The 27,431-nt window shown below is 37.6% G+C and overlaps 1 protein-coding gene across 4 annotated transcripts in view; it reads right to left on the reverse strand.

Annotated features, from left to right (window-relative positions):
• Positions 1-27,431, reverse strand: part of LOC5570105 (serine/threonine-protein kinase Doa) — a 369,353-nt gene that overhangs the window by 337,098 nt on the left and 4,824 nt on the right. For all 4 annotated transcript variants that reach the window (XM_021837669.1, XM_021837668.1, XM_021837675.1 and 1 more), the window contains one exon: positions 10,301-10,428. In XM_021837669.1, the coding sequence (XP_021693361.1) occupies positions 10,301-10,428 (128 nt within the window). The remainder of the gene's footprint in view (positions 1-10,300; positions 10,429-27,431) is intronic.

The following is a 27,431-nucleotide window of genomic DNA, read 5'->3' on the forward strand; positions in this document are numbered from 1 at the left end:
TCAAAGGGTCAATTCTTTGCAAAATTAGTTCAAAAATTTGTTGGATGTTTCACAATAGTAAACCTCGATATCGAGTTGGAGAACCATAGTAAGTCTAGAGCTACCATGGGAATGAGAGGGTTAAGGCAAAAAAGTGACTTTAGATACCATATTGATTATGTCTTTAGAGACCTTAACTAAAAATAAACACTTTTTAGAAATATGCATTTAAATAGTATCCAAGCCTTTAACAACAGATCTGCTTACCTGAAAATATACCATTTTTCGTACCTGTTGTAAGCTTTAATCTTTTCCTACAAATATTATTTATTTCATATGCTAATGAAAGACGTACTTGCTTTTCCCATTTTAGCAATCCTAAGTCCTACTTCCTTATTTAAATAAGTTTTATTCGGAATATTAAAAATAACTTAAAATGAATTGACTGAATAGTCAAGTTATAACAGCGGCGCAGCCGAAATTTTTTTTGATTGAAGAAATTTTGTGTTACAAAAAGAACACATTCTGGCATAATAATTACTAGTTCGAAGTATTTTCCCTGCGTATAGCCGAAATCCTATTATAATTCCAGATTTATTCTAGGTTGAATAAAATTCCCTGATAATTCCAGGTTTTCCAGGATTTTTCAAGTAGTAGACACCCTGCTAACTTAAAACTTAGCCTAAATTAAGAAAGCTGATTCAAAATTTTCTCCCGAAAATTAGCTCAAAATAGTTGAAAAAAGTGACTTTTTGACGAAAAAAGTGACTTTAGTTGAAATGGCTTCAAAAAAGAGACTTTAAAGTGACTGGCCTAAAAAAAGTGACCAAGTCACTAAAAAGTGACTCGCTACCAGCCTTGAGCATACAAGAGTCCTGGGTTCGAATCCCAGCCAGGCACGAGGATTTTTTTTTTCCATAATTTCACCCATAATTTATCCATCTTTACCACGTGTAATAAGTTAATTAATAGGATTCTTGTTTTATTGCTCTTGATTATTCTTGATAATTATTTAAGAAACTCATAGTATTTTTTTATTTAAATCCTTTTCGATTATCTACTTAGGGGTCATCCAAAAATGTCGTCCATCATTTGGGGGAGTGGGGGGGGGGGGTCTATCAAAGTGTGACAGTGCATGTATTAGATATTGGAAAAAGCGAGACAGAGGGGGAGGGGGGTCTAGAAATCCCGAAAAATGATGAACGTCATATTTGAACCTTAATGAATTCACTTTTTTAGACATTCTTTTGTTTTTTGAGACAGATCTCAATCCGGATTTATTACAGATTTATAACTTGATTCCCAGAGATAAATTCTAGGCCGATTTGCGGCGAAATGTTTGACAAATTCTTTACAAAAAATTGAGTAAATTTATGCGAAATGTTTAGTGGAATTGTGTGTGTGTTTGTACAATCCATCGCCCACTGAACCGGCAGTGCTTTTATGGAAGAAACTTATTTCCAACTATTTATTGAATTTTATTCATAGTTGTAAATAAATTTAGCCCTGGAAATGGAAGGTTGATAGCTCTATTGTTCAAACAGCAACCCATTTCAAGGATGCATGTTCATACACGTACATCCCGAGGTCATTGTCGAATACAATAAGCCCCGCATTAAGGCATTCCTGATATCAAACGGATAACTGAAATGCGTTAATACTTCCTCAATCAAAGATTGAAGCTTTGATCTTGGCACGTATTTAGTTTTATAGTCAACCATAGAATAACGGAAATTTCTCATCAAAATGCGAAATGTTTAGTGGAATTCTGGAGAAATTCTTGTTCGACTACTCTGCGTTTCAAATTCGTATTAAAAAGCTTTGATGGACTTCAAGCTACCAAGAAACAAGATTCTTGGCATATTTCATTTGAAATCTAGGCTGAAACTTTTGTCCAATGCCTGATCAGATCTTAAGCAGATTCCTTTTTTACTTAAACGTTCATTTAACTGGCTCAAGCGCCGTCAGGCATAGCGGAACCTCATTAATTTTGATTTGTTTCACAAATTCATATTGCTTCTGAACATACTATGTTACTTTTGGGGAAACGTAAAACTCGCGGTTTGTTCGAGGTTAGGGAATACAATGTTGTGTATAAGAATGGGATTCGAGGGTTTGGTTGATGACCTTCAGCAACGATGTAGCGGTATGATGTTGCTTGTCAATCAAAGAGCGGACTTGTACGACCTGTAACGATACACTAAAAACTAGAAGGGGAAACGAGGTGGACAAGCATAACAAAAGACATGAAGGATGAAACGAATACATCAATTTTCTTCATAAACTTGAGGATGAAGAATATTTAATCGAAGTCCAACCTACCCAACACATCTTCAATGTCTTCCTTATAAGCAGATTCCTTATAAGATGCACGAAGAATATTTGACGAGATTTTAAGTGGGTCTGTGAACTATAGCGATCTTATGGAAATCTTAGTAGATCATTAGTAAATTCCATGATGGTTATTCAGGTTCCTTGGTAGGTTGCTGATGACATTTTTAGTGAAATCTAGAAAAGATCTTTGACAGATTTGTCTCACAGTCCTTTTCGAATGTCTTTTGAATCTCGAATGTCTGGTATCTCAGGAAGAGGACACAAAAAAGTGACTAGCATTGAAAGACATTACAACGACAATCACTTGATACTCTCAATCGATTTCTACGTCATCCGGATGACTTCAGAACAAACATTCGGAAAATCCATTCTGAATCAGCCTAGTACCTCGGGTGGGGTCATCGACAGTGGCCCCTCTCGAACGGGAACCAACTCACTTGGACTCGGTCATCACATCCGCACCGTACCCAAATTGGGCCAACCGGTTGAACTTCGACTCATCGGATTTGGAGTAGATACAACACTGACTCCATCAGTAGGTACCACCCGACCACCATTCCCCCTTGTGCAAACGAATACCGTAAAATGGGGTATCATTGTACAGCGGGGTAAATCTCTTTCTCAACTTAGTGACCATATAGGAATTGATGTTTTCGCGAAAATTAAGTTTTGTTCATGCGTAAATTTTTCAACTTATCGAAATAATGATTTACATGACTATTGATGACATTATCGAAGATTCGTGTCTCACGTGTGTCCTGTAAATGATATAAGCAAGGTGACTGCTGTTTTTTACTAGAAATGGAATCGCTGAAAACGATTCCGTTGTACAAATTTTAATAAGTATGTTCAATCCAACAAAATTGACGAATGAGTGTTAAAAATAAAGAATGTTTTTAGAACATTGCTTACCTTTAGGAGTATTCCACGGTTCAAGGTGCTAATTTTAAAATAACTCAAAAATTGGCTTTTAAGAGTTTGACCTTCATATTTGGCATTAAGGCCACGAATTTAGTTAGGAACGATATTTTCATTATCATTATCATTTTTTACATGAATGATCAATCAATTAAAAACAACTGCAACATTTAAATTATCAAATGCAATTTTCGACAAATAATGTCACCCCAGATTACGGTACTGACTGTGGCAACTGCAACAACGACACCACACCACCGGTGAAGACTAGGCCAGGTGATACAAATCGCACATTTTTACCAACGGCCTTCACACCGATCGGTCCATAACCTCCGCGTAGGGTGTACAAGAAACTTAACCAAGACCGCAGCAGGCAGCGGTTCCGCCGACCTGTTGGGAGTTTATTAAACCGCGACGACTCCGACCGTTTGTCGTCGTCAATGTCTGAGGCGTGGGCTGCATCTGATCTGCGTTGCGGTGCAAATTTTGTAATAATTAACCACGCACTTCTTTTGACATGTGGGGAATCGAGAACCCAGGATGGGGTGCCGGGGTCGGAAGTTTACTGCCTGGGGGCATTAAAGAACAGTGAACTTGTCTGCCACTACCGGTGTGGAAGATTGCAACAGCGACCAGCGACAGAGTTTGTTCAATCGCATCAATTGATGAATCCAATTACTGGGATGGTAGCGATTAGGTGTCTAGAAAATAGGAGCCTTTTGACCTCATATCTAGAAAAGAGACCAAACTAGACTAAACTTAAATTAAAAAGAGATCAACACGAAGAAGATCAAATCAATACCAGAAAAAACTTCAAGAGTTTATGGAAGGATTCTTCTAGAAATCAGATCAGGCATTTAGCTACGAACATTTCAAGGAATTCCTCTAGAGACAGGCTTTGTGACACATTATACCATGTATTACTGCTCTTAGTTTTTTTTACATGATTTTCTCCCGCAATGTTATTGGAAATTACTTCAGTAATTTGCCCAAAAGTTTGCTTTATGTGTTATTCCAAATAATATGTGAATCTTCCATAGATTTTTCGAGGATAAGATAACACCACAAATTACTCTGGGATTACTTCAGAGATTTGATGATGCATTGAACATTGCCACTGCAGACCGTGGAGTCTACTGCCTCTGCGCAAGGTAATATGGACAGGGATGGGGTGCGACTCAAATCTCTTTCGGTGCTACACGCGCTGTTGCGAGATAGCACCCAAAATTCGAAAGAGACGTGCAAGAGTATTTTTCTCTGGACTGCACCCTGGCTGTGCTGACACGCAATGTGCTTTGGGATGCATGGTATCGAGTTGTCTCATTTTCACTCTTTGCGTTTCGTACACGCGTAAACAAATTCACTTGAATTCATTTCATTAATACACAGTTAAAAATTATGAAGATTACACGTCATGTAAACTTCATTTATGCGATGTAAACATGACGTCATGTAAATTTATGTCTGAAATCATGTAAAAATGTGTTATATGTCATGTAACCACAAAGAATCCTGCAGGATTACATCACATATAATTGAAGTTTACATGATATATCATGTAAATATCCATGATACTCCACGCTCCAATTATGTGCATCATATGTCTCAGAAATTTACACGTTTCGTTCGAACTGTGTATGTGACTGTCACAACTCTTAAACACGTTGAACATAATTCGTCACCACCTTATGTTTCTGACTTTACCAAATATGTCAAGATCCACAACAATAAGTTTTTGCAAAGCACTTATTAAGCTTGTCCGCTTTCAAAGCATAGGGTCAGTGTTCCCTTAGTGGACAGTCCCCTATAGTCGCACTAGTGGCTTTTTACGGCCGTTTTGCTATAAATCTTTTCAAAATATTTTTTGACATGAAGGTCAGGAGCTATTTATCTAAGTACCATTGATGCACAGCTTGATTTTGTTCAATAAATGATCGAAATAATTAGTTTTGCTTAAAATTTGAGCTCTCTTGCGCCTATAGTAAACCTATTGTTCCTATAGTAGCACTACTGAGAGAAATTATTTTTTATTATACGAAATAATTAATGAATTACGAACTTTTTTTACATAAAACGAAAGCTTTTGATCCTCACTTTGAAGGAAAAATATAAAAGCTTTGCAAAAATACGGTTTTGATTAGTATTTTGCCAACTCCGTGATGCTAGTGCTACTATAGGAACAGAAATTAGAAATAGTGCTACTATAGGCACATGTATTCCTATAGTTGCACAAGCGATAATAAATACAAACATATGAGTTTTCGTAGTTTTCATATTTCTTTATTCAAATTTCTGGATTATCTTCATGAGGAATCTCTAAAGTAATTTCTTAAGTAATCGGCGGAAAAATTTCTAATGGGAATTTCTGTTGAAAATGAATCTATGACAAAAGGTCGAAAGACAAAAGGTCGAAGAACAAAAGAGAAGTGACAAAAGGTCGAAAATCTTTTTTCAAAGAAGGAAAAATTTCCCACCAAGCAAAAAATGTTCGACCTTTTGTCCTTTCGACGTTTTGTCTTTCGACCTTTTGTCCATAAACCACCTTAGAGACCTTATGCTTGAAAAAAAAGGTAAGCAAAAAGAGACTATACGGGGACCAAGAAAACGAAAATTATCTAAACAAGAATCAGGAGATACGAGTTTTCGTAGGAATTTACCACAGAAAAAAGCCAGACATTTTATTTGGTAGTAACAAGTATTACTACTCGTATAACTGTATGCAAACTAATTGCGGTATTTGACCAAAGCTTTCTACAGGAATTATTCCGTAATTTTAGCAGGAGTTCACTTATTGATATTTTAACTGGCTAGGGAATTTCTCAACGAGTTTGGTTTAATAGAGCTTTATGTATTCAACGTAGATTTTTTTAAGGGTAGCCCCAGAAACTCTACCATGCATTTCTTTAGCTAATCTTCCAAAGATTCGATCACAAACTTTATTGAAAAAAAAAATCGTCCTAAATTTTTTATAGATTTTGTTAGGATTTTGTTTGAATCCTTAAGAACATAAAGACATAATTTTACACCGATTTCACAGAATCTCTTCCAGAATTGTTTAGTTTTTCTTCACCATCTCAACCAAGAATTTTTATAAGGATATATTTCTAAATCAGTCTAGAGATTCCTCCTATGTAAAGATTCCTTCCTGTTGAAAGGTAGTCCGGCATAAATTCTTTGAGATATTTCTTAAGTTCTCATATAATCTATCCAGGAATTACTCCAGTGATGTGTCCAGGGAATTGTCTATTGATTTTTTATTAATTATTGAAAATTAAAAATATGGAATGTATTAATAAAACAAATCCTGGAGTAATCTCTGATGAAACTTATGTAGAAATTACCCATGAACTGTTGCGAGGGTGTTTGGAAAAGTCGGTGAAAGAATTGGTGGAAAAATTTTTGAAGGAAATCCTGGAATAGTATTGAGGTAAATTTTAAGAGCAATCCCTGTAAAAATTCTTGGACAAGTATATCGAATCTGAATTCAAAGCAAAGATAAGGAAAATGGTAAGTCTTGGTAGAGACCATTTTGGTTGAAAAAGAGACTCTAGAGACCTTCCATAAAAAATAAAGACTCTCAAAATATTAAAAAAATATTACTGGAGAAACATTTGAAATCATTTTCGGAGCAATTTCTGAATGTATTTATGCAGGAAACTCTGGAGGAATCACTGGAAGAATTCCAGAATCTCCTTATTCTCGCAGAATTTAGGAGAAGACACCATGTTTCTGGAGAATAAATATAAATAGTGACATCAGAGACCATTTTGCTTAAAAAAAAGACTTTAAATACTTTCCATTGAAAACAGAGACTTTTTAGAGACTCATACGAAAATAGAGATCAAGTCTCTAAAAAAAGATCTGCCACCAGCAGAGGTGGTAGCGTCTAAAGGTCTGAAGATATAGGAACATCAGAGACCTTATGACTGAAAAAAAAACTGAGCTGGGACCAGGAAATACTCTTAAGTTTAAATTAGGATCCCTCGGAGATTCCGATCAGAAATCTCTCAGAGGTTATTTGGTTTTTTGGTTATTCCTCGTAACATTGTGCAAAGTATTGCTTTATGTGTTCCACATGATTTTGTCCTTTTTTATCAAATACTACAGAGATCACTTCAGAGATTTGTTCATGAATTGCATTGAAGGTTCTCCCAAAAATTTCTCAATGATATTCTCAGCCCTCCCCGAATCCATCCTAGAATATCCCCCAAGATTTTCGTTTAGTACTTCTACGAGAACTTATTATTTATCTTCTTTAGTATCTTCGGAATCTAATCCAAAGAATCTTCCGGGAAGTTCTCAGGATTTACACCAATCCAGAATCAGCATAATTAAAATTTATTTAATAAAATATGATAAAATACATCTAACTTCTAATTTCCTGTTTTTTTTTTGTTTTTCAAAATATATTTTGTAGGTATAAAATCCACCATCATTATATACAACCAGTACCAAACACTTTTTGGTTAAATTTTCAATCTCGAGAAACAATTCTTTAAATTGATTCCGTCATACACATATTTTCCAGCTTTAGTTTTGGCGTAGAGCGTAATATTTTCCAGTTTAGGTAGCACCCATTTATTACGTAACGCTAAAATTGAAAATTCTCGATCCTCTACGTCCCCCCGTTATGCTTTTTGTATGAAAAAAAAAATCAAATGTATAAATTCTCCCCTTTCCAGCGTTAGGTAATTTGTGAACGGCGCATTAGTTTTAACGTGCACCATGTGATGACTAACAAATCAACAGATCAACAAAATCCTATAAAAGCTTCTAAAGGAATTTATCCAGAATTCTCTGGAATAAATTTATAAAGAAAATTGAGGAATCCTTGATCATGCTTATCAAGGAGTTTATGGACGAATTCTTAATAAATTTCGTGGAATAATCTCTAAACGAAGTCAATGGAGAAATTTTTGAAGAAGGCCTAAAGGATTTACAAATAAATGTATCGAAGGAAATCATCGAGGATGGCTTGTTGTGCAATTAATAACATAATTTCTTCAATTCCAGAATAAACCTTTGTGGGTTATTTTCCTATATTGATATTGGGAAGCTATCCTCGAGAAAAACCAATAGAAAAACTACAAACAAATCTCTGGAAAAAATTGTGGGATAATCTATGGGACAATTTTTGAAATAGTGCCTGTATAAATTATTAAAGGTATCATCGTAAAATTACCTAGAGCGAATTCTAGAGGAATTCATCTAAGCAAATTATTGAAGGAGTTTCAGCATGTATTCATGGGATAATTGCTGCCAGCAATTTGCTAGACGAATCTTTATTTATCTAAAGATTCTTGATTAATACCTGGAGTATCTAAATGTATTACTGAACCTAGTTTGAAGCTTCTAAGAGGAACATAACTTTCGTCGTTTTACAAATTTCCAAAACCAGTTCTGTACAACACTGAAGCAATCAAGAAAATCTATCATTGCATTAAACGTTCTATGTGTATTGCGATGATAGATTTTCATGAGGATTTCTTTAAATTTGAACGAAAAAACTGATTTTTATTTTTGATGATTGGTGATGATTGAGATTCTTGAGTCTTAAACGAGGAAACTATGTAAGAATTTCTGGGAAAAAAAACTATAGAAAGTTTCTTATTAAAATTTAGAGTTTCAATAATTCAAAACTGTATTCGAGGAGGAAAGATAGCCTTCCATTCATTCCCTGCTAATAATAAATCGTGCTGTGCTTAGGAAATCCATCTTTTATTGATGTTACGAAACAGCTTCGATTTGGCGAATAAACTATTTTCTAATCGAACTGCACGCGCTGCTCATACTGCTGCTACAACCTGGGAAGATGATTGCTCAATTACTAACTTCCGGAATCCATTCTGCGGCTGAATTCCATTCCCGAAAAGGAACACACGAGCACAATTTCGGCTTGCAAAGGTTCCTGACGCGGGCAAGCAGGTTGTTATAAATCTGCCGGAAGCCCGATCGCGAGAATTAAAAGCTTAAATCGTAAAGCAGGCAGTCGGGTGGTACTACATTTTCGTTCTGATCGGTTTTTAGTGCCGGCGATAAATCCGTACAGTCCGAACAAGTGCGGATTTTACGACGAATAAATTGCTCCGATTTTATGCATCGTTACGGGAGATTTACACCGCCGCCGCATGGGTCGACCTTGAAATCCGATCGGCGAAAGCCATTAAAAGCATCTCGGTTTGTTTGGTGTGGTCGTTACAATAAGCGTAGTAACACGTGCCACCAGAAAGCAATTCCCACAAATCGCACCCCCTGAAACGCCACTTGAAATCAATCGTTCCACACCCCATTCATATCGATTCATTAAGCTCGGATTTATTTGGCTGTGTACAGTGACTCACATTCTTATTTGTACTCGGAACTGTTTTCAATGCAAGTTGATAAAACAACTATCTGATACATATAAATTCAACTGGGATAGAGCTTGCTTCTCAGCTTGTTCTAATGACCACTTCCACAGTTATTAACTAAGAGCTTTCTTTGCCAATTACCCATTTTGCATATGTATGTCGTGTGACAGGTACGAAGATACTCTATGCAAGAGAGTCGAGTTCATAGATATCTAATTGACAACTTCATATGGAAACAGTGCCCTGTACGAATATAAAATCGAGTCACTGTGGATCCATTGATCAACCGCTTAACCGCTCTGCTAATGGGTTACCACCACCTTTGTCCCTCCGAGGTGTTGGCCAGCGAGCAGAGATAATAGATGGGTCGGCAAATATTTGCTTTCTCAAAGCCGAGAAAGCAAAGCGCTTATCCACGACCAGCTCTCGAGACGGATGGTGGGGGAATGAAACAGGACCACCAACCAAACTATACATAATACTAATAGCTTCCTCCCTCGACTTCTGTGTTTCGAGCCGCCCAAAGGGCTATCATCATTTCCAGCACTCAATCGATCAATCACCCTCCTCAATCCGTTCTCGGTTGTCATCTTTTACGGTTTTGCTCCCGCATCAATCGAAATAATCGCCTTTGCTTATGCAACCCCCGCGACAACCTGCCACTTGTTCATGCGATTCGTTGTTCTTTCAATAAAAAAGTGGTAAAGTAAGTCACGTACCTTGTATTGGACTGTCGGGTGTCGGACTCGGCTTCGGAGTCGTGATGACGCTTGGGACGCTTTTCCCGGTAGGCCCCGGAGGACCTAGACCGGGACCTCGAGTGGTGGCGTCGCTTCGAACGAGGCATCTGCAAAATCAGAGACAAAGATATAGAATGATAATGTGATTTGTGATTTGAAGATCAAAAGCTGCAGTCCTTAGAATTTACTTTATTTAATTTAACCTTCTCATATTTTTTTTTTAATCTGAAGTTATGACATATCTACGGCTTTTATAGAAAGGTCTATCTAAAATCTACGCTATATCGACTATTAGGACGAAATCCATGCCATAAGTACAAATTGAAATAAGAGTTAGGTGATTGGCGATTATTGTTCCGAGAGGGAATATTGCCTTCTCAGAAAAAATTAGTACATGCTGTAAAAATAGTGTTATCAAATCATATTTACTTAAAATTTGAGCTTGTTTAACTTTTCTATAAATGACTTACAGAGAGTTGACATCTCGCCAGACATGCATTAAATTTGCCTATAGAAATCCAACTAGGATCTTGGAAATAATCCGCCAGTGATCTCACAGACATCCAAAATAATAGTACTGTTCAAACATTGAGGAAAATCTGACAAAGATCCCGGAAAATGAACAAATCGTCTGAAACCTCCCATAAAATTTGTCAAGAATCTCTCATGAACCATTACTTCGGATATCTGTTAAAGATCGCACCAGAAACCCTCTTCGGGGATGAAGGATCCTCTAAGAATCTGTTGTAAGGCACATGCTGATAACGTTATAAGTTATTCAGGAAAAAAAAATCTGGAGCAGATTCAGCACGATTTGTGAATGAACTTTTCCATAATCCTCCAGACTCTTCAGCTTGTCCTGTGAAATTCATAATTAGTCCGAACGTTTGTAGTCCTCAAATATTAATAAAATGATTTTTGTTTAATCACCTTACAGATCGTATTATGAATTTCTCCAAAGATTTGTCGTTCAGGGTAGTTTTTAGACGTCAACCTGGAATTTCTATGAAGATACCTGCAGGTTCCATCCGGAGATTATTCTTAAAATTCCTTCAGAAATTCTCCCACAACCTTTTTTAAAATTTTCCAAAGAAAGTCAAAGAATTTTTCCAAGCATTTATCCAGGGATGTCAAGCAAATTTTTCAGATGATATTGGAGATTATTTACAAAGTCCGGGAGGAACAGTAATCACACTATTTCGGGTCACTCACTATTATGAGTTATTTACGTTTAAAATGCATATGGACCTGTGACTAATGATCCTTTATGATGTCCTTAACCCTCTAATACCCAAATTTTTATTTTCGATCTTAATAATTATATTTTGTTATCTAAAATCGTTCTAAACACGTTTTGGGATTGATTTATTTTTATTTGTAAATTTGTAAATTTTGGTTTTTTATTTTTATAATTTTTATTTTTGAACATCCCTATCCTTCTTCATTTTTTCTTGGGGCCTTCTCTGGCTACTGATTTTTGACAAAAATAAAAATATAAGATTTCACATTACCTACTTTTGAAAATATTAAATTTTCAGTTTTTTTCCTAGAACATATTTTATTTTCCGTGTAATTACCGGAAAAATAGGTTTGTGTTGCAGTGGAAACGGAAATGGTCAGAGTAGGCTACTAATGTTTAATGTCAGTAATTTGATTAGGAAATATACCTCATTCATGTTTGTTCGTTCATTCTAACCAGACGTGTTTTAATCACTGCTAGTCACTCAAGAGGTTATGGGCCCAAAGTAACGGTTAGAAATGGCAAATTCGAACTTCGGAATCGAGCCATTAGTCGGCAGAGAAAATTGGACAACTTGGAAATTTGCCGTCAAAACTTATCTCCAAGTGGAAGACCTGTGGCAAGCCGTTGAACCAAATAAGAAAGCGGATGGAACGTTGGAAGCGGTTGACCCTGTGAAGGATCTGAAGGCAAAAGGGAAGATTGTTCTGTTCTTAAAACCGGAGAATTATTACCATGTCCGTGAAGCCAAGACAGCTCGGGAAGCTTGGACGAAGCTCAACGACGCGTTCGAAGAAACTGGCCTGACGCGAGAAGTTGCTCTGCTTTACAAGCTCATTCGGACCGATCTGGAATCTTGCGGAACTATGGAAGCCTACGCCAACAAGATGATTTCAACGTGCCTTTAATTAAATGAGATTGGATTTCCGATCCCGGAACGTTTCGTAGGGGTTCTTCTGCTGGCTGGCCTGCCCGAGAGGTATCAACCAATGGTGATGGCTCTAAAGAACTCGGGAGCGGCTATAACTGGAGATTCCGTCAAGACGATTTTACTGTAAGAAGAATCAATGCCAAGTGAAAAAAAAAACGGCGTTCGTAGCGAAGGGAAAATTCAACCCGAGACCGGAAGTTTTCCATAGTAACGTGAAAAACAAGAAAAATTCGTCGCAGTCCAAGGGTCCACAATGTCGGAAGTGCAGCAAGTTCGGCCACATAGCGAAGTTTTGTCCGGATAATCAAGCCAATAAGAAAGCAGATGCCTTCTGCACTGTTTTGTCGACGATTCAAGGTCAGGGCAAGAACCAGTAGTATTTGGACTCAGGTGCAACCAGACACATGACCCGGGACCTGGAGCTGCTGAAAGACGTGCGTCGTGAAAACGGAATCGTTGTAGCTGCGAACAAGGAAAGGATGAAAATTGAAGCGTGTGGTACTGCTACCCTTCATCCAGTATGTCAGGATAGTGACGACGGAATTTCAGTTCATGACGTGCAGTACATTCCGGATCTGTCCACAAACCTTCTGTCGGTGGTTGAGATTGTCAAAAAAAGGCTACAAGGTGGTGTTCCAATCGAGCGGATGTGAAATCTTCAACATGGAAGTGGCAACCGGAATAATCGAGAATGACTTGTTCAAGCTGGCGCAGTCGGAAGCAGCTGGTAAAGTAATGTTGAGCTCCGCTTGTGCATCGCTAGAAACTTGGCATAAGCGGATGGGGCATCTCAACTACAACAGTGTGAAGAAACTGGCTGACGGTGTGGCGTGTGGAATGCGAATTTCAAATGTGAACCATGGCGATTGTACCGTGTGTCCAATGGGGAAGCAAACACGAATTCCATTCAGCAAGAGCGGATCAAGAGCAGAAGAGCTACTAGAAGTGATCCATTCGGACGTAGCGGGACCAATGGAGGTACCATCACCGTCAGGAAGCCGTTATTATGTGTCCTTTATTGATGATCGATCCCGCCGGATGTTCGTGTATTTTTTGAAGACCAAATCTGAAGAAGAGATCCTTGCTCGGTTTAAGGAATTCCACGCTCATGCGGAGCGTCAGAGCGGTCGGAAGATCAAGATCTTGAGGACAGATAATGGTAAGGAGTATATGAATAAAGGATTTCAAAGCTTCTTGAGACAGATGGGAATACGACATCAAACCACCAACGATTATACCCCGGAACAAAATGGTCTGGCGGAGTGTGCAAATAGGACGATTGCTGAGCGGGCACGCTGTATGTTATTTGAAGGTAACTTTCCAAAATCGTTCTGGGCGGAGGCAACGGCAGCGGCGGTGTACCTCGTTAACCGCTCTCCCACTCGCGGTCATGGATTGACTCCAGAAGAGATCTGGAGCGGAAGGAAGCCCGATATCTCCCATGTCAGGGTATTTGGAACGAAGGCTATGGTGCAAGTGCCCAAACAAAAGCGACGGAAGTGGGATCCGAAATCAAGACCGTGTGTATTGACCGGATTTGAGGAGGAGACGAAAGGCTACCGTTTATACGATCCAAATACGAAGTGCTTCCTGAAGAGTCGAGAAGTGTGTTTCATCGACGAGTGCACAAGTAAGTGTGCTCTACCAACCAGACAGCCACGAACGGTGATTCCAGTGGACTTCGAAAGCGTTCCAACCACAGTTTCAAGTGATCTTTAGTTCCAGAAGTTGAGGAAGCTGTGCACGAATCCGACGAAGAGGTCACTGAAGATGAAGATATCAGCAATACCTCTACAGACACCGTAGATGACGTGGCAGAACTCCCATCGCGACATTTTTCAAATCTACCCCGGCGGAGCGAAAGAAAGCGTACAGTTCCGAAAAAGTACTTGGATTTTCATCTAGCAAGCAAGAGCCTTCCCGTAAGTATTAATTCCCAGGACAGACCAGATCAAGAGTCAGACGAATCAAGTGACTTCGAAGGCTTCAATAATGAAGGCAGCGATCTCGATCCTGACCAGTGCTTGGCTTTGAACTCCAATCGTGGGAAGACAGCAAATGATGGGAACAATGATCCGAAAAATTACAGGGAGGCGATGGCTTCGCCTTACGCCGAAAACTGGAGAGAAGCGATGGCTGAAGAAATGGAGTCGATTCACACCAATAAAACATTGACATTGGTTGATCTCCCTCCAGGACGGAAGGCTGTAGGAAGCAAGTGAGTGTACAAAATCAAGCGACACATGAGACTGTACGATTCAAGGCCCGCTTAGTTGCCCTAGAACTAGAACGGCAGCAATTTCAGCGATGTCTATCCGATCCGTGCTTGTACCGGAAGCAGCTCAAAGGCCGATGGTGTTACGTGCTCGTATATGTTGACGACCTGGTTGTGGTGAGCGAAGATCCGAAGATGATCGAAGCACTTGTCATAAGCCTGAAGAAATCATTTCACATCAGCGAACTGGGTGATATCCGATATTACCTTGGAATGGAAGTTGAAAAGGATCGTCATGGTGATTATTTCATGAGTCAGCGAAAGTATATTCGAGAGGTGATCGAAACAAGCGGTTTGATAGATGCCAAAATTTCGAAGACTCCCTTGGATCCCGGATATGACAAGAACGTAAGCGACGGAACCCCTTTAGCAAGCAACAGCGAATACCAGAAGTTAATCGGGAAAGTTTTGTACATAGCTGTGAACACTAGGCCCGACATTTCGACAGCTGTATCCATCCTGAGCAGGAAATCAAATCGTCCAACGCAAGAGGATTGGAACGAGCTTAAACGTGTAGTACGGTATCTCAAGGGGACAATCAACTATCGACTTCGATTGAGCAAAAAAGGGGAGACCGGGACCATCATCGGTTATTCGGATGCAGACTGGGCAGAAAATCGAGATGACCGGAAATCGCATAGTGGTTTCGCGTTCAAGGTGAATGGAGGAACGGTAAGCTGGGCATGCCGCAAACAAACTTGTGTAGCTTTATCAACAGCGGAGGCAGAGTTTATTGCATTAGCTGGAGCGGCACAGGAAGATGTATGGTTGAAACTCCTACTGCAAGAGCTGAATGATGGACAGCGAGTAGTCATTAATGAACATAACCAAAGTTGTCTGAAAATTATAGAAGGAGAGAAACTAAATAGGAAAATGAAGCACATTGCAACAAAGTTCCACTTTACAAAAGATCTTATTCAAAAACAAGAAATGGATTGTGTCTACTGCCCATCTGAAGACATGGTAGCGGATTTATTGACAAAACCATTGCAGCGCGTTAGATTGGAGAAATTGGTCAAGATGATTAGACTGGCTATTGCCGTTTAGGAGGAGTGTTGTAGTGGAAACGGAAATGGTCAGAGTAGGCTACTAATGTTTAATGTCAGTAATTTGATTAGGAAATACAGTCAAACCTCCATGAGTCGATATTGAAGGGACCATCGACTCATGGAAATATCGAGTCATGGAACAGCTATTCTTTGGAAAGCTGTTTGAAGGGACCATCATAGTAACCATGATTTTATGTTTTTAGTATGGTTCCATGAGTCGATATCGAGTAATGGAACATCGACTCATGGAGGGATGACTGTATACCTCATTTATGTTTGTTCGTTCATTCTAACCAGACGTGTTTTAATCACTGCTAGTCACTCTTTACAAGAGTTTGAAATTATTTTTATACCTCCAGGTTCTTCTTCTATGATAGGTTGATTGTAGAAAATTATAAAATGTGTTTTTTGTGGTACATGGTAAATGATCCCCAGGCATTTGTAGGTTACAAATGAATGAAATTTTTCAAACATTTTTCATATATACAAAAAAGTCTCAAAACTCATAAAAATGTGTCCTTATATGCGTAATTTGAGCCAAGGTTCAAGCAAAAATAAAATCATTTTTTATTTTTCTTATTTAATTTCTTTATTAGTATCATTTCAAACATTACATTCATTTCTTATATCTAGGTGTTCACATCATCCTAATTTGGAAAAACAAATTTAAGATTTTATTAACATTTTGTTAACAACATATTACATTTCATTTGCCGTAGCAGTTCAGATTTTTTACAGGTGAATTGATTTCACCTGCTTATAAGAAAAAAAAAAAAAGTTTTCAACTTACTTAACCTAACTTAACCTAAACATATAACGCATTAATCGTGGCAATAGAAGATTGCAACGATTTTTGCCTGAAATTATTAATGATTTTATTTGACATTTGTTCCAATTTTTCAACATTGTATATTCTATGTAACTCATTGGTACTATACCAGGGAGCAAACCTCAGAATCATTTTCAAAATATTATTTTGAATTATCTGCAGAGCTTTTTTCCTGGTATTACAACAGCTAGTCCATATTGGTCCATATTGTTTGAACATCAAAAGCTTGTTCTTAAGAAAAAGTTTTGATTTTCTATTAATAAGGGGAGACATTTTACATATTTATTACATTTGGCTTGAATGCCCTCAATGTGATGAAAGTTAAATTCTTATCTAGAATGAGCCCTAGATACTTAACTTCATCTGACCAATTTATTGGAACCCCACTCATCGTGACAACATGTCTACTTGAAGGTTTCAAATAAAGAGCTTTTGGTTTATGTGGGAATATTATTAGTTGAGTTTTGGAAGCATTAGAAGAAATCTTCCATTTTTGCAAGTATGAAGAAAAAATATCCAAACTTTTTTGCAATCGACTACAGATGACACGCAGACTTCGTCCTTTGGCGGAGAGGCCTGTGTCATCCGCAAACAAAGATTTTTGACATCCCTGAGGTAACTCAGGTAAGTCAGATGTGAAAATATTGTATAATATTGGTCCCAAAATGCTGCCTTGGGGAACACCAGCTCTTACAGGAAGTCTTTCAGATCTGGAAATTAATCTGAAGTGTACGATTTGACAGATAACTTTGAATTATTCTAACAATGTATGTTGGAAAATTAAAGTTTATTAATTTTACTATCAAACCTTCATGCCAAACACTGTCGAATGCTTTTTCTATGTCTAGAAGAGCAAGACCAGTAGAATAACCTTCAGATTTGTTGGAACGGATCAAATTTGTTACACGTAAAAGTTGATGAGTGGTTGAATGTCCATGGCGGAATCCAAACTGTTCATTGGCAAAAAATGAATTGTCGTTGATGTGGGCCATCATTCTGTTCAAAATGACCTTTTCAAAAAGTTTACTGATGGAGGAAAGCAAACTGATTGGACGATAGCTAGAGGCTTCTGCAGGATTTTTGTCTGGTTTTAAAATTGAAACAACCTTAGCATTTTTCCATTTGTCAGGAAAATATGCTAATTGAAAACAGTTGTTAAATATATCAACTAAAAATGGTAAGCTACTTTCTGGAAGTTTCTTGATGAGGATGTAGAAAATTCCATCATCGCCAGGAGCTTTCATATTTTTGATTTTTTTAATAATAATTCTCACTTCTTCCAAATCAGTCTCCCAGGCATTTTCGAAAACGTTCGAAACGGTTTTTTCAAAATTTTAGATAATTTCCAAAAGGGTGGCTCTAAGCCTCTAAGGGTCCAAAATGAAGTGAAATGAGTGAAAATAAGATTTCTCAATTTTCAAAATTTTTGTTTCTTAATTTAGCAAAACGTTTCTTGATTTCTTTCTGCAAATCCTGCCATATAATGTTCATAGCAGGTTCACGAGTGCGTTGAAATTGCCTTCTCCTCACGTTTTCAAGGCGGATCAAGAGTTTAAGATCATCGTCTATAATCACGGATTCAAATTTTACTTCACATTTTGGAATTGCAATGCTCCTGGCTTCAATAATGGAATTTGTTAAAGTTTCAAGAGCATTTTCAATATCAAGTTTAGTTTGTAATGAAATGTTAACATTGAAATTAGTCAATATATGTTTCATATATATTCCAGTCGGATCGAAAATAATTAAAAGTCGAACTGATAGGATTGAGAATCGCTTCATGGGATATTTGAAATGTGACAGGGACATGATCAGAATCAAAATCAGAACTAATTGGCTACAAAGATGACTAGAGTCGGTTAAGACCAAGTCAATCGTAGATGGATTTCTAGAAGAGGAAAAACATGTAGGGCTATCAGGGTATTGAATTGAGAAATATCCTGAAGCACTCATCAAATAAAATTCTGCCGATGGAATTACTTTGAGAATTATTCCATGACCGATGTTTGGCATTAAAGTCACCAATGACAAAAAAATTTGACTTCGCAATTAAATTTAAGCAAGTCAGTTTGGAGCAAATTAACTTGCTGTCCAGAGCATTGAAAAGGCAAATAGGCAGCAATGAAAGTATATTTACCAAGCCGTGTTTCAACAGAAACACCTAAAGTTTCAAAAACTTTAGTTTCAAATGACGAAAACAGTTGATATTTTATACGCCTATGAATGATGATTGCAATTCCCCCACATGCCCCATCAAGTCGATCATTACGATAAACAAAAAAGTTAGGATCTTTTTTTAGTTTAGATCCAGGTTTTAAATAAGTTTCGGTCATAACTACTATATGTACGGTATTAGCTGTAAGAAAATTAAAAAGCTTGTCCTCTTTACCATTCAGAGAACGAGCATTCCAATTTAAAATATTTAAATTATTATTTGGATCCATTAGAAAAACGTATACCAACAACAATTTGATTTGTAAATTTTACACCTACTTGGACTGCTTCAGTCATAGTGGTGGCTTTGAACATTGCATCAATCATTAGATTCAATTGTTCAGTTAGAAAATTAAAATCAGTGGCAGACATATCACTTGAAGTGGGTACATCTGACGATTTCCCATTAGAATTTTCGGTAGAAGAAGAAGCGGAGTAGGAGTTACCTGTGGCGGTAGGGTAAAAATCATATTTATGTAACGATTAAATGTGCGGTCATACATATTTTACAGATTTGAAAAAAAAGCATGAAACGAGCTCACTTGATTGAGCAGCCACAATCTACTTTCAGCTTCACTCGTTTGCTCGGCCATATAAAAGCACCAAAACAAAAAAGGGCGCGCGACCCGAGGAAAAACAAATTAAAATTACCATGCACTCCAAAGAAAGCGCAGACCCGAGAGAAAAAAAAAACTGACGACTTCTCGGGTTTTCTCGACGCACTGCCCGTTCAATTCGGCTCGCAAGGCCTATGAAAAGGCTCTTGGATCTGCTAAACGATCCGGATAGAAAAATCTTAATACATTTTTTTTATTATTTTTTAATAAAAAAAATCTAAGGATGTACAAGTGAACAAAACGTGGTGCAATACTCAGAGGACTGGCACGGCTGTAATCCTGCATACATTTCGGCTCTTTCTCACATCGGTTTTGGTACCCACTTTCTGGTCGGTTTGCCCTAACTTGCTCCTGACCTTCGAGTATACGGCTCATGCTGCTAGTGCTAGTTTCTGGCAATTAAATATATTGGGTTGAATCGTCGAATTTGATGACGCTTTTCCTCTTTTCGACATTTTGTTGAATGTTTTACGCATCAGTGAGGTATCATCAGGGCTGGTAGCAAAAAGTGGTACCGAAAAAAGTTATTTTAGTGACCAGATTTGACAAATAAGTGACTAAAAAGTGACTTTCGATTCTCGAAAAGACTAAAAGTGACTTGAAATCAAACCGTACTCAGTTTTATTTCAATTCTATTACACTGTTTTACGATCAATATGATAGAGAATATTCAATATTATCTACTGCAGGTAGTAGGTCTAATTGAGTACCATATTTGAAATTTTTTATTGTACTTCCAAAATTTTAAGATATTTTCAACATATTTTTCAAACAGAAAAATTAACATTTACATAAATAATCCTTTTTTTAGCAGATTTCCTATCTTTCCAAAATTCCGCGAAATCAAACTTTTTTTTCATTTCACAGTTTAATCAAAACTCTTAAAAAACGACATCGCTAAACTAAACAGTTGTTTAGTTTCCATTTTTTTTACATTACTTCAAGTTAATAAGAATCTAAGATTCAGTCAAGAAACATTAAAAGCATATAGATGAAGTTCCGTCAAATCTAATATTCACAGAATAATGCTTTCTATTCAGCTTTATTAGATTCTACTTTAACGTTTCTTCCTAATAAGATCAATATTTTGTGTAACTAGATCAAGATTAAGGAAAATGTAATTCTTGGGCATTAATAAATATTTCAAATTAAAATAATGATAGAAGATCGAATATGATTGAAATGCTGCATAAAACCAATGTATCAAAGACGCGTCATTCGAACGCCTACTAAAAGAGAAAAAATAGTTGATATAAGCATGAGTGACATTGCTTTTCCATCAGTAAGGTTGATGCGAGGTACGTTTGGCCGAATAGACATTTAGCATAAAGAGGACAGGCCTAATAAGCTGTACTTCTGAGTTATGCCGTTAAAGTAGTAGTTATTAGCACTAAGCTTCTAATATTTCAAACAAAATTACTAGGATACTTTCATAATCCACTTGACATAGGGGGTTATAGTCGGTTGAATTGTATCCGAAACCCCCAGTATGCTAGGATCCGAAACCCCCAGTATGCTAATTCTTTGAAGAAAGCATGTAGGTCTTTTTACGTCGTTTTTTTTTAATAACGCGGTTTGTTTGCGCGGTACGTAAAAAAAACCTTAGCGTATACTCTAGCTAAGATCTATCCCGCCATTTTGAAAGGTTTGGTTTGAAAATAAAGTCTGTCCTAAGAAGTATGATTAGTTTTTACTCCCAAATAGAATATTAAAACATTATTCTTTTTTTTTGCGTTTTGGTGTTCAATACCCAATTTGTAGATTATGTAAAAATTTAAAGAGATAATGTGCTTTATACCTGGATGGTATGTTTAACCTACCAGTCGTCGCGCGGTTTGCCGCCGTCAGAACCAATTACGCTGCTGTTCTGAACGAAAAGCGAGGTTTATTCAAAATACAACAGCGCGACGACTGAAGTGTTAATAAAACGAATTTCGGAAACAAAGAGAATAATTAGGCTGCATATTTTGAAACGTAGTGTTTGACAATAGAAGATTAACATCTAATTATCAACCAAAAGGTATAAAAAACCTATTAAAAGAGAATGCACGAGATATTCACAAACAATACTAAACATTTAAACCTTTAGTTTTATAACAATGAAGTTACACCATACTAATAATAATTTAGATACTATTCTAAATTACGTAGAACTCAATGAAAGATTAACTTTATTTCCAAGCTTTTTCCACAAGAAACCCATGAACCTTATTTTGATACTGACATGATGTTGTTCTGGTGACCTATCTTAAAATTTAGCCTCAATTAAAAAAGGCCTTTTCATAATTTTGTTAATCCCAAAAGAATCAAAACAAAGAGACTGGACGCCAATTGAATCAATGTTGGGTAGCTAATTATTGGCTTTTTTCACCCCCTGGCTATACTACTTCTGATGAAGAAGTTATAAAATGTTCATTCTATACACATTCTCCCGGATGTGTGGACATAGCATCTATGGGCGAATAAAATGTCTTTTCTTGTAGTTACGAGTCTCTGGCTTTGACTCTCAGTATTGTAACTCGTGAAACGATTCAATGGGTACTCAATAGCCTTCCTCCTTTCAAATCTCTACACGGAAAAAACATTTTACCTAATTTTTGAGTTGGCTTTACCCAAAATAAAGTATATCGATTATTCTCTCAACCCAAAATCTCTCGGTATTCTCTCTCTTCCCCACCAATGTTGTCAAAAACAGAGAGAGCTGCACCTACCCAATGGGGGTAGTTTGGTCCAATAAGCCAAATTTGGGTAAAATGCATTATTCTCAAGCTTGGGTTGAATGAACTCAATTTTGCGTTGAATCAAACCAAATTAAAGTAAATTTTGCTTATGGCTTTAAAGGCAAAGTACCTAATGGAGGCCTTAGAAAATTTAGCCAAATTTGGGTTATTGGGCTCAACTACGGTTTTGCGTTGAAACAACTCAAGATAGGATTTAATCTGTTTTGCTCCACAAGAGATATGAGTTTATCAAACAAGTTTTGGAAAAGCTTCTTGTAAGCAGTTTTGCTACTGGGTATATTATCAGATCCTGGCGAGATGTTACTGTGAAGTTTATCCCGAAAGGAGGACGTGCGTCGTATGAAGACGCGAAGAGTTTTAGATAAATGAATCTGAATTATTTTCTTCTGGAAGTTCTGGAACGCATTATCGTTCATTAAATCCGTATTTCGATTCGGCAAACATGCCTCTTCTTGTAAATTAACATGCTTACGAATCTGTAAAGTCCACAGTGACTCTTTTACACAAATTGTATATCATATCGAGAAAGCATTCGCTCAGAAGCAATCCTGCTTGTTTTTTTTTTAATATTGAGGGTGCCTTTGATAACGTGTCATTCGATGCCATATTGGAAGCTGCATGAAACCATGGGCTACCTACATTGATTACCAACTGGGTTTATCGATCAAAACACGACATCTTTTCTGAACATTGCGTCAAGCTGTGATTCGGAAATTGAGTGTTTGCGCATGCCCCCAAGGGGGAGTCTTTTCACCACTTTTGTGGAATTAGTATGACTGATCAAATAAAAAATGTCGGAGTCATTCTAGATTCTAACTTTCCTGGACACTTTATATTGAATTCAGAGTCAAGAAAGCTTGCATGGCGATCAGTGGCGGCAAACCTTTGGTAAAACGTGGGGCCTCAAACCCAAGTATATCAAATGTATTTAAGCAACAGACTAGTATTTGTATACCGGGGTCTTGTGTGGTGGCAAAAGGGCGAAGTGAGAACAATCCTGTGAAAATTGAGCTATTTCCAAAGGATGTGTTGATGGCGATGTCTGGTACAACTCCCACAGCTGCGCTCGAGGCTCGTTTCCACGTTGTGTTACACATACATCCTGAACAATAAGTACTTTCCTGCTCTTACCGTTTATGGGTGCTGGATCTACTGGAGGAAAATCCAGTGAATCGTAGATCTACACACATTTCATTGTTTCCACATTTGGTGAATTGGGACAAAATTGCTCCAAGTGATCTCACAATTGCTTGTCACTTTCCACGCAGGACATTTACCACACAATTCCCTTCACGGGAAGAGTGGACTTCTGGCTGTTTGGAAAGAAGTATATCAAACTACATAGTATGTTACACTGATGGCTTTTTACTCATTTGGTCGACAGAGCACCGTTTTTCAGACGGAAATATTTGCTCTTATGTGTGGATTGCAATCAGCACTTCAACAGCACGTAAGAGCAAAGTAATATTGAATAGAAATTCAGCGTTATCAACATTGATAAATCGAGCTTTGTGCCGAAAAGTGACGTTTGTCTTCGTTTTAAGTGGGCTATACTGCCGTGAATCGCAAGTCAGTCCCATCTGCATTTTCGTCAGAATTGAGTTGAGTTCAGTTTTCAACCTATCTTCCTATGCTCTTCCAGCTGTCCTAATAAGATAATAAGATTTGTTCGGAAAAAGTAGGAAAAAACAGCAAGTCAAATTGTCCCATAATAAAAAGTAATCGCATATCAGTCCCACTACAGATTTCCGCACCGTGTAACACAAAGATGAATTATGTTCTGATCATTTTTATATTTTTCTCAGAAAAATATCGTAGTGAAAAGTAAATTGTGAAAGTTTCCTTAAGATTTGAACATGTTCCAAACCTCTGGAATTATTGGAATATTCGGATGAAAAACGAGTTTGGAAACTTCACTCCATTTTCTCAATGCCTACTTTTTACAGATGGGACTGACTTGCGATTCACGGCAGTTATATCCCACCAATAGAAATATTAGTAGTAGAACGCTAGTGGCGCTGTTGTTTCAAAACTGATTTTAATTATTACTACCTTAAATTATGGTTTTTCATTGTTTGTTCAATACCATGTCGTTTGTTTTGGTTTTTATAATTAATTTGACACTTTGATACCCGGTGCTCACGCTGTCAGTTCGTGGCAAACTAGATGTTGGTAACACGAACAGCAGCGACATTACCATTCTTAGGTTAATGCTTCTACTATCCCAACTAACGGGAGCCTACTTAAAGACAGTGCAACGAACTGAATTCGACTATACTTTTGTTCAGATAGTCAAGCTACAGTCAACTCTCCATAACTCGATATTGAAGGGACCATCGAGTGTTTATCATCGGTATCGAGACCGAACAGAAAACCAATGCAACTACGATCTAAGGGTCCATCGAGTTAGCCATGAAAAGCAACATTTACTATGGTTCTCTAACTTGATATCAAGATACGCAACATCGAGTAAAAGAGAGTTAACTGTACTATAAATGCTCTTGCTTCGGCCAACTCAAGTTCGAGGCTTGTTATCGTATGTCAAACTCAAATTGAGGAATTGAATTCAGTCAACTCTGTAAACCTTGTATGCCATACAATGTATGGGTATCTGGTCATTCTTTTATCGCTGGAAATGAATTGGCTGATGAGCTAGCATCGCATAACTTCATTGGCCCTGAGCCAGTTATTCAAATTTCGAAGTGCTGGGTGAAGCTTCAGATAAACACTTGGGCGGCAACTCAGCACAAGCAATATTGGAATAGTTTGGTGTCATGTCGTCAAACAAAATTGTACATTACTGAGCCATCTCCAAAGGTGGCAAGTATTTAACAAATCTGTCAAAACAAAATTGCAGTCTCTTGATCAGAGCGTTGACAGGCCACTGCTGACTCAACTATCACATGACAAATATTCAGCGTGCTGACTCATTTGTGTGTGAAAGTTGTGACTCCGATTATGGAACTTCGTATCACCTGATATGTTACTGTCCAGTTTTTGCGCAAATGCGATTCCAATTACTTGGTAAACACTTATTAAGTGAAACTGAATTCAGAAGCCTCAATATTCAGGTCATTTTGTCATTCTTTAAGGCCGTTGTGTGTACCAATTGTGGTAAACATCATTTTACGAGCCGTTTCTGATCAACTAATCGCTCATTTTATGAATGAAACTTTGACAGAAGGCGGCTGCGTATAGCGTAAAAGTAACAACCATATCATCATTGTTGCCATTTATAATGTATAATGGACTATGGTGCTACATGCTCTCATTTCACGTATGCGATTTTGCCCCTTCACTCCTATTTCCTCCCACCTTACTCTTTCCTCTACCATCGGATAGAAATACACTCAAATATGAGAAATATGGAGTCTGGGGGGCGGATCTAATGTAGAAACACGTCTCTCACGCCGAGGACCTGGGAACGAATCACATTCCCGAGATAGTCACTTGAGATTTAGAAATTATAGTGACGATTTCCTTCGGAAGGAATGTAAAGCCGTTGGTTCCGAGATGAACTGGCCCAGTGCTAAAAATATCGTTAATAAAGAATTAAAAAAAATGACACAAATCAATGGCGGTGGCACAAATCTCTCAAATGGCGGATCACATACCTCTGAGGGGCCCAGATAGCCGTAGCGGTAAATGCGCAGCTATTCAGCAAGACCAAGCTGAGGGTCGTGGGTTCGAATCCCACCGGTCGAGGATCTTTTCGGGTTGGACATTTTCTCGACTTCCCAGGGCATAGAGTATCTTCGTACTTGCCACACGATATACGAATGCAAAAATGGTCATTGTCATATTAAGCTCTCAGTTAATAACTGTGAAAGTGCTCATAAGAACACTAAGCTGAGAAGCAGGCTCTGTCCCAGTGGGGACGTAACGCCAGAAAAGAAGAAGAAGATACCTCTGAAGCTGGCCTTCTGATATTCCTTGTGGACATTACAAAACGTAGAAACGTTGGAGTGCTCAAAGATTTCCTGGGGCTAATTCTAAAGAAATTTTTCTAAGCATCCTTTGAAACGCCACAGAAAAAAATTCTTTGTGGTTGAATAACTAGAAGAACTTCTGCACTTCTAGTCGCGTAATAGTCTCTGAAGATTTCTCTGGAACTAACTAATAAACCAAGTCTTCCAAAAGAGACCTGCTACCAGCCCTGCGAACGATATACCGGATCACTTTGCATTTTTTGATTACACTCAAAAAAATCCAAACGTCATTGCTACGTGAAAAATCACGTAGATCATTCCAAATTAATTTTGCCTTCGCTTCACCTGACTAAGATAAAGATCACTAAGCCATTTATAACCATCAAATAGTGAATCGGTAATTGTTACTGAGGTTACCTATCGCACCTACGTGAAATTCACGTAGGTGCCTAAGTTCATTTTGACATCTGCATATTGTACGTCAATTCGGCGTTGAGCGCAAATTCTAAGATGGAGCCCGCTTGATTTTTGCAGAACTTCAGAAGCTGCTGAACTTTAAACCCTGTGTTAGATTGATTTTAAGGTAAATATGCTTTGAATACCGAAGAATCCCTGCATTACTTCATATTTTACACCTGATTTATAACCTCTATCAATTATAGCACGCAAAGGCTGCAACAAAACAGAACATACTCGCAACATTTGGGAAAAAAGATTCACAATGCTCAGATTGAATATTCCAATTGAGAATTAATTTTCTTCCAAAGCCTATTAGAGATAAGGTTGGTCTATATTCTAGTTAATTTAATGCAAAACCATCTAGGTCCTATTGAAACGCTTCGTAAAGGCTACCTGAAAATCCACGTAGCTCTTACTTGTAGCGCCGGTGGAAAGGACGAAGTTCAAAAGTTCATGCGTTCATTCTGGGCTACCTATGATTAACGTAAGAGCTACGTGAAAAGTGCGATGAAAAAAAAAACACGTATGTTTTCACGTAACAATGACGTTTGGATTATTTTGAGTGTAGGTTGAAAATTTGAGCCAAATTGTTAATTTGTCCACTTGTGAAACTACCCTTCCGAAACAGCACTAAGACAAGATTGGCGAGTTAGCCAACAATTAAGAAGTACCGTCCAACTGGGTGACTTGCAACACTTTTCAACTTCAATCAACCAAAACCATGATCTAAACACATCTAAAAATGTGAATTCCTTGTAGAACTTTGAATGGCCTTGAAAACCTTAAACAATTTAAGGAAAAAATCTCGGCAACTTTTTAACCATGC

The sequence above is a fragment of the Aedes aegypti genome, chromosome 1, assembly GCF_002204515.2.
Source record: "Aedes aegypti strain LVP_AGWG chromosome 1, AaegL5.0 Primary Assembly, whole genome shotgun sequence".
NCBI lineage: Eukaryota > Metazoa > Arthropoda > Insecta > Diptera > Culicidae > Aedes > Aedes aegypti.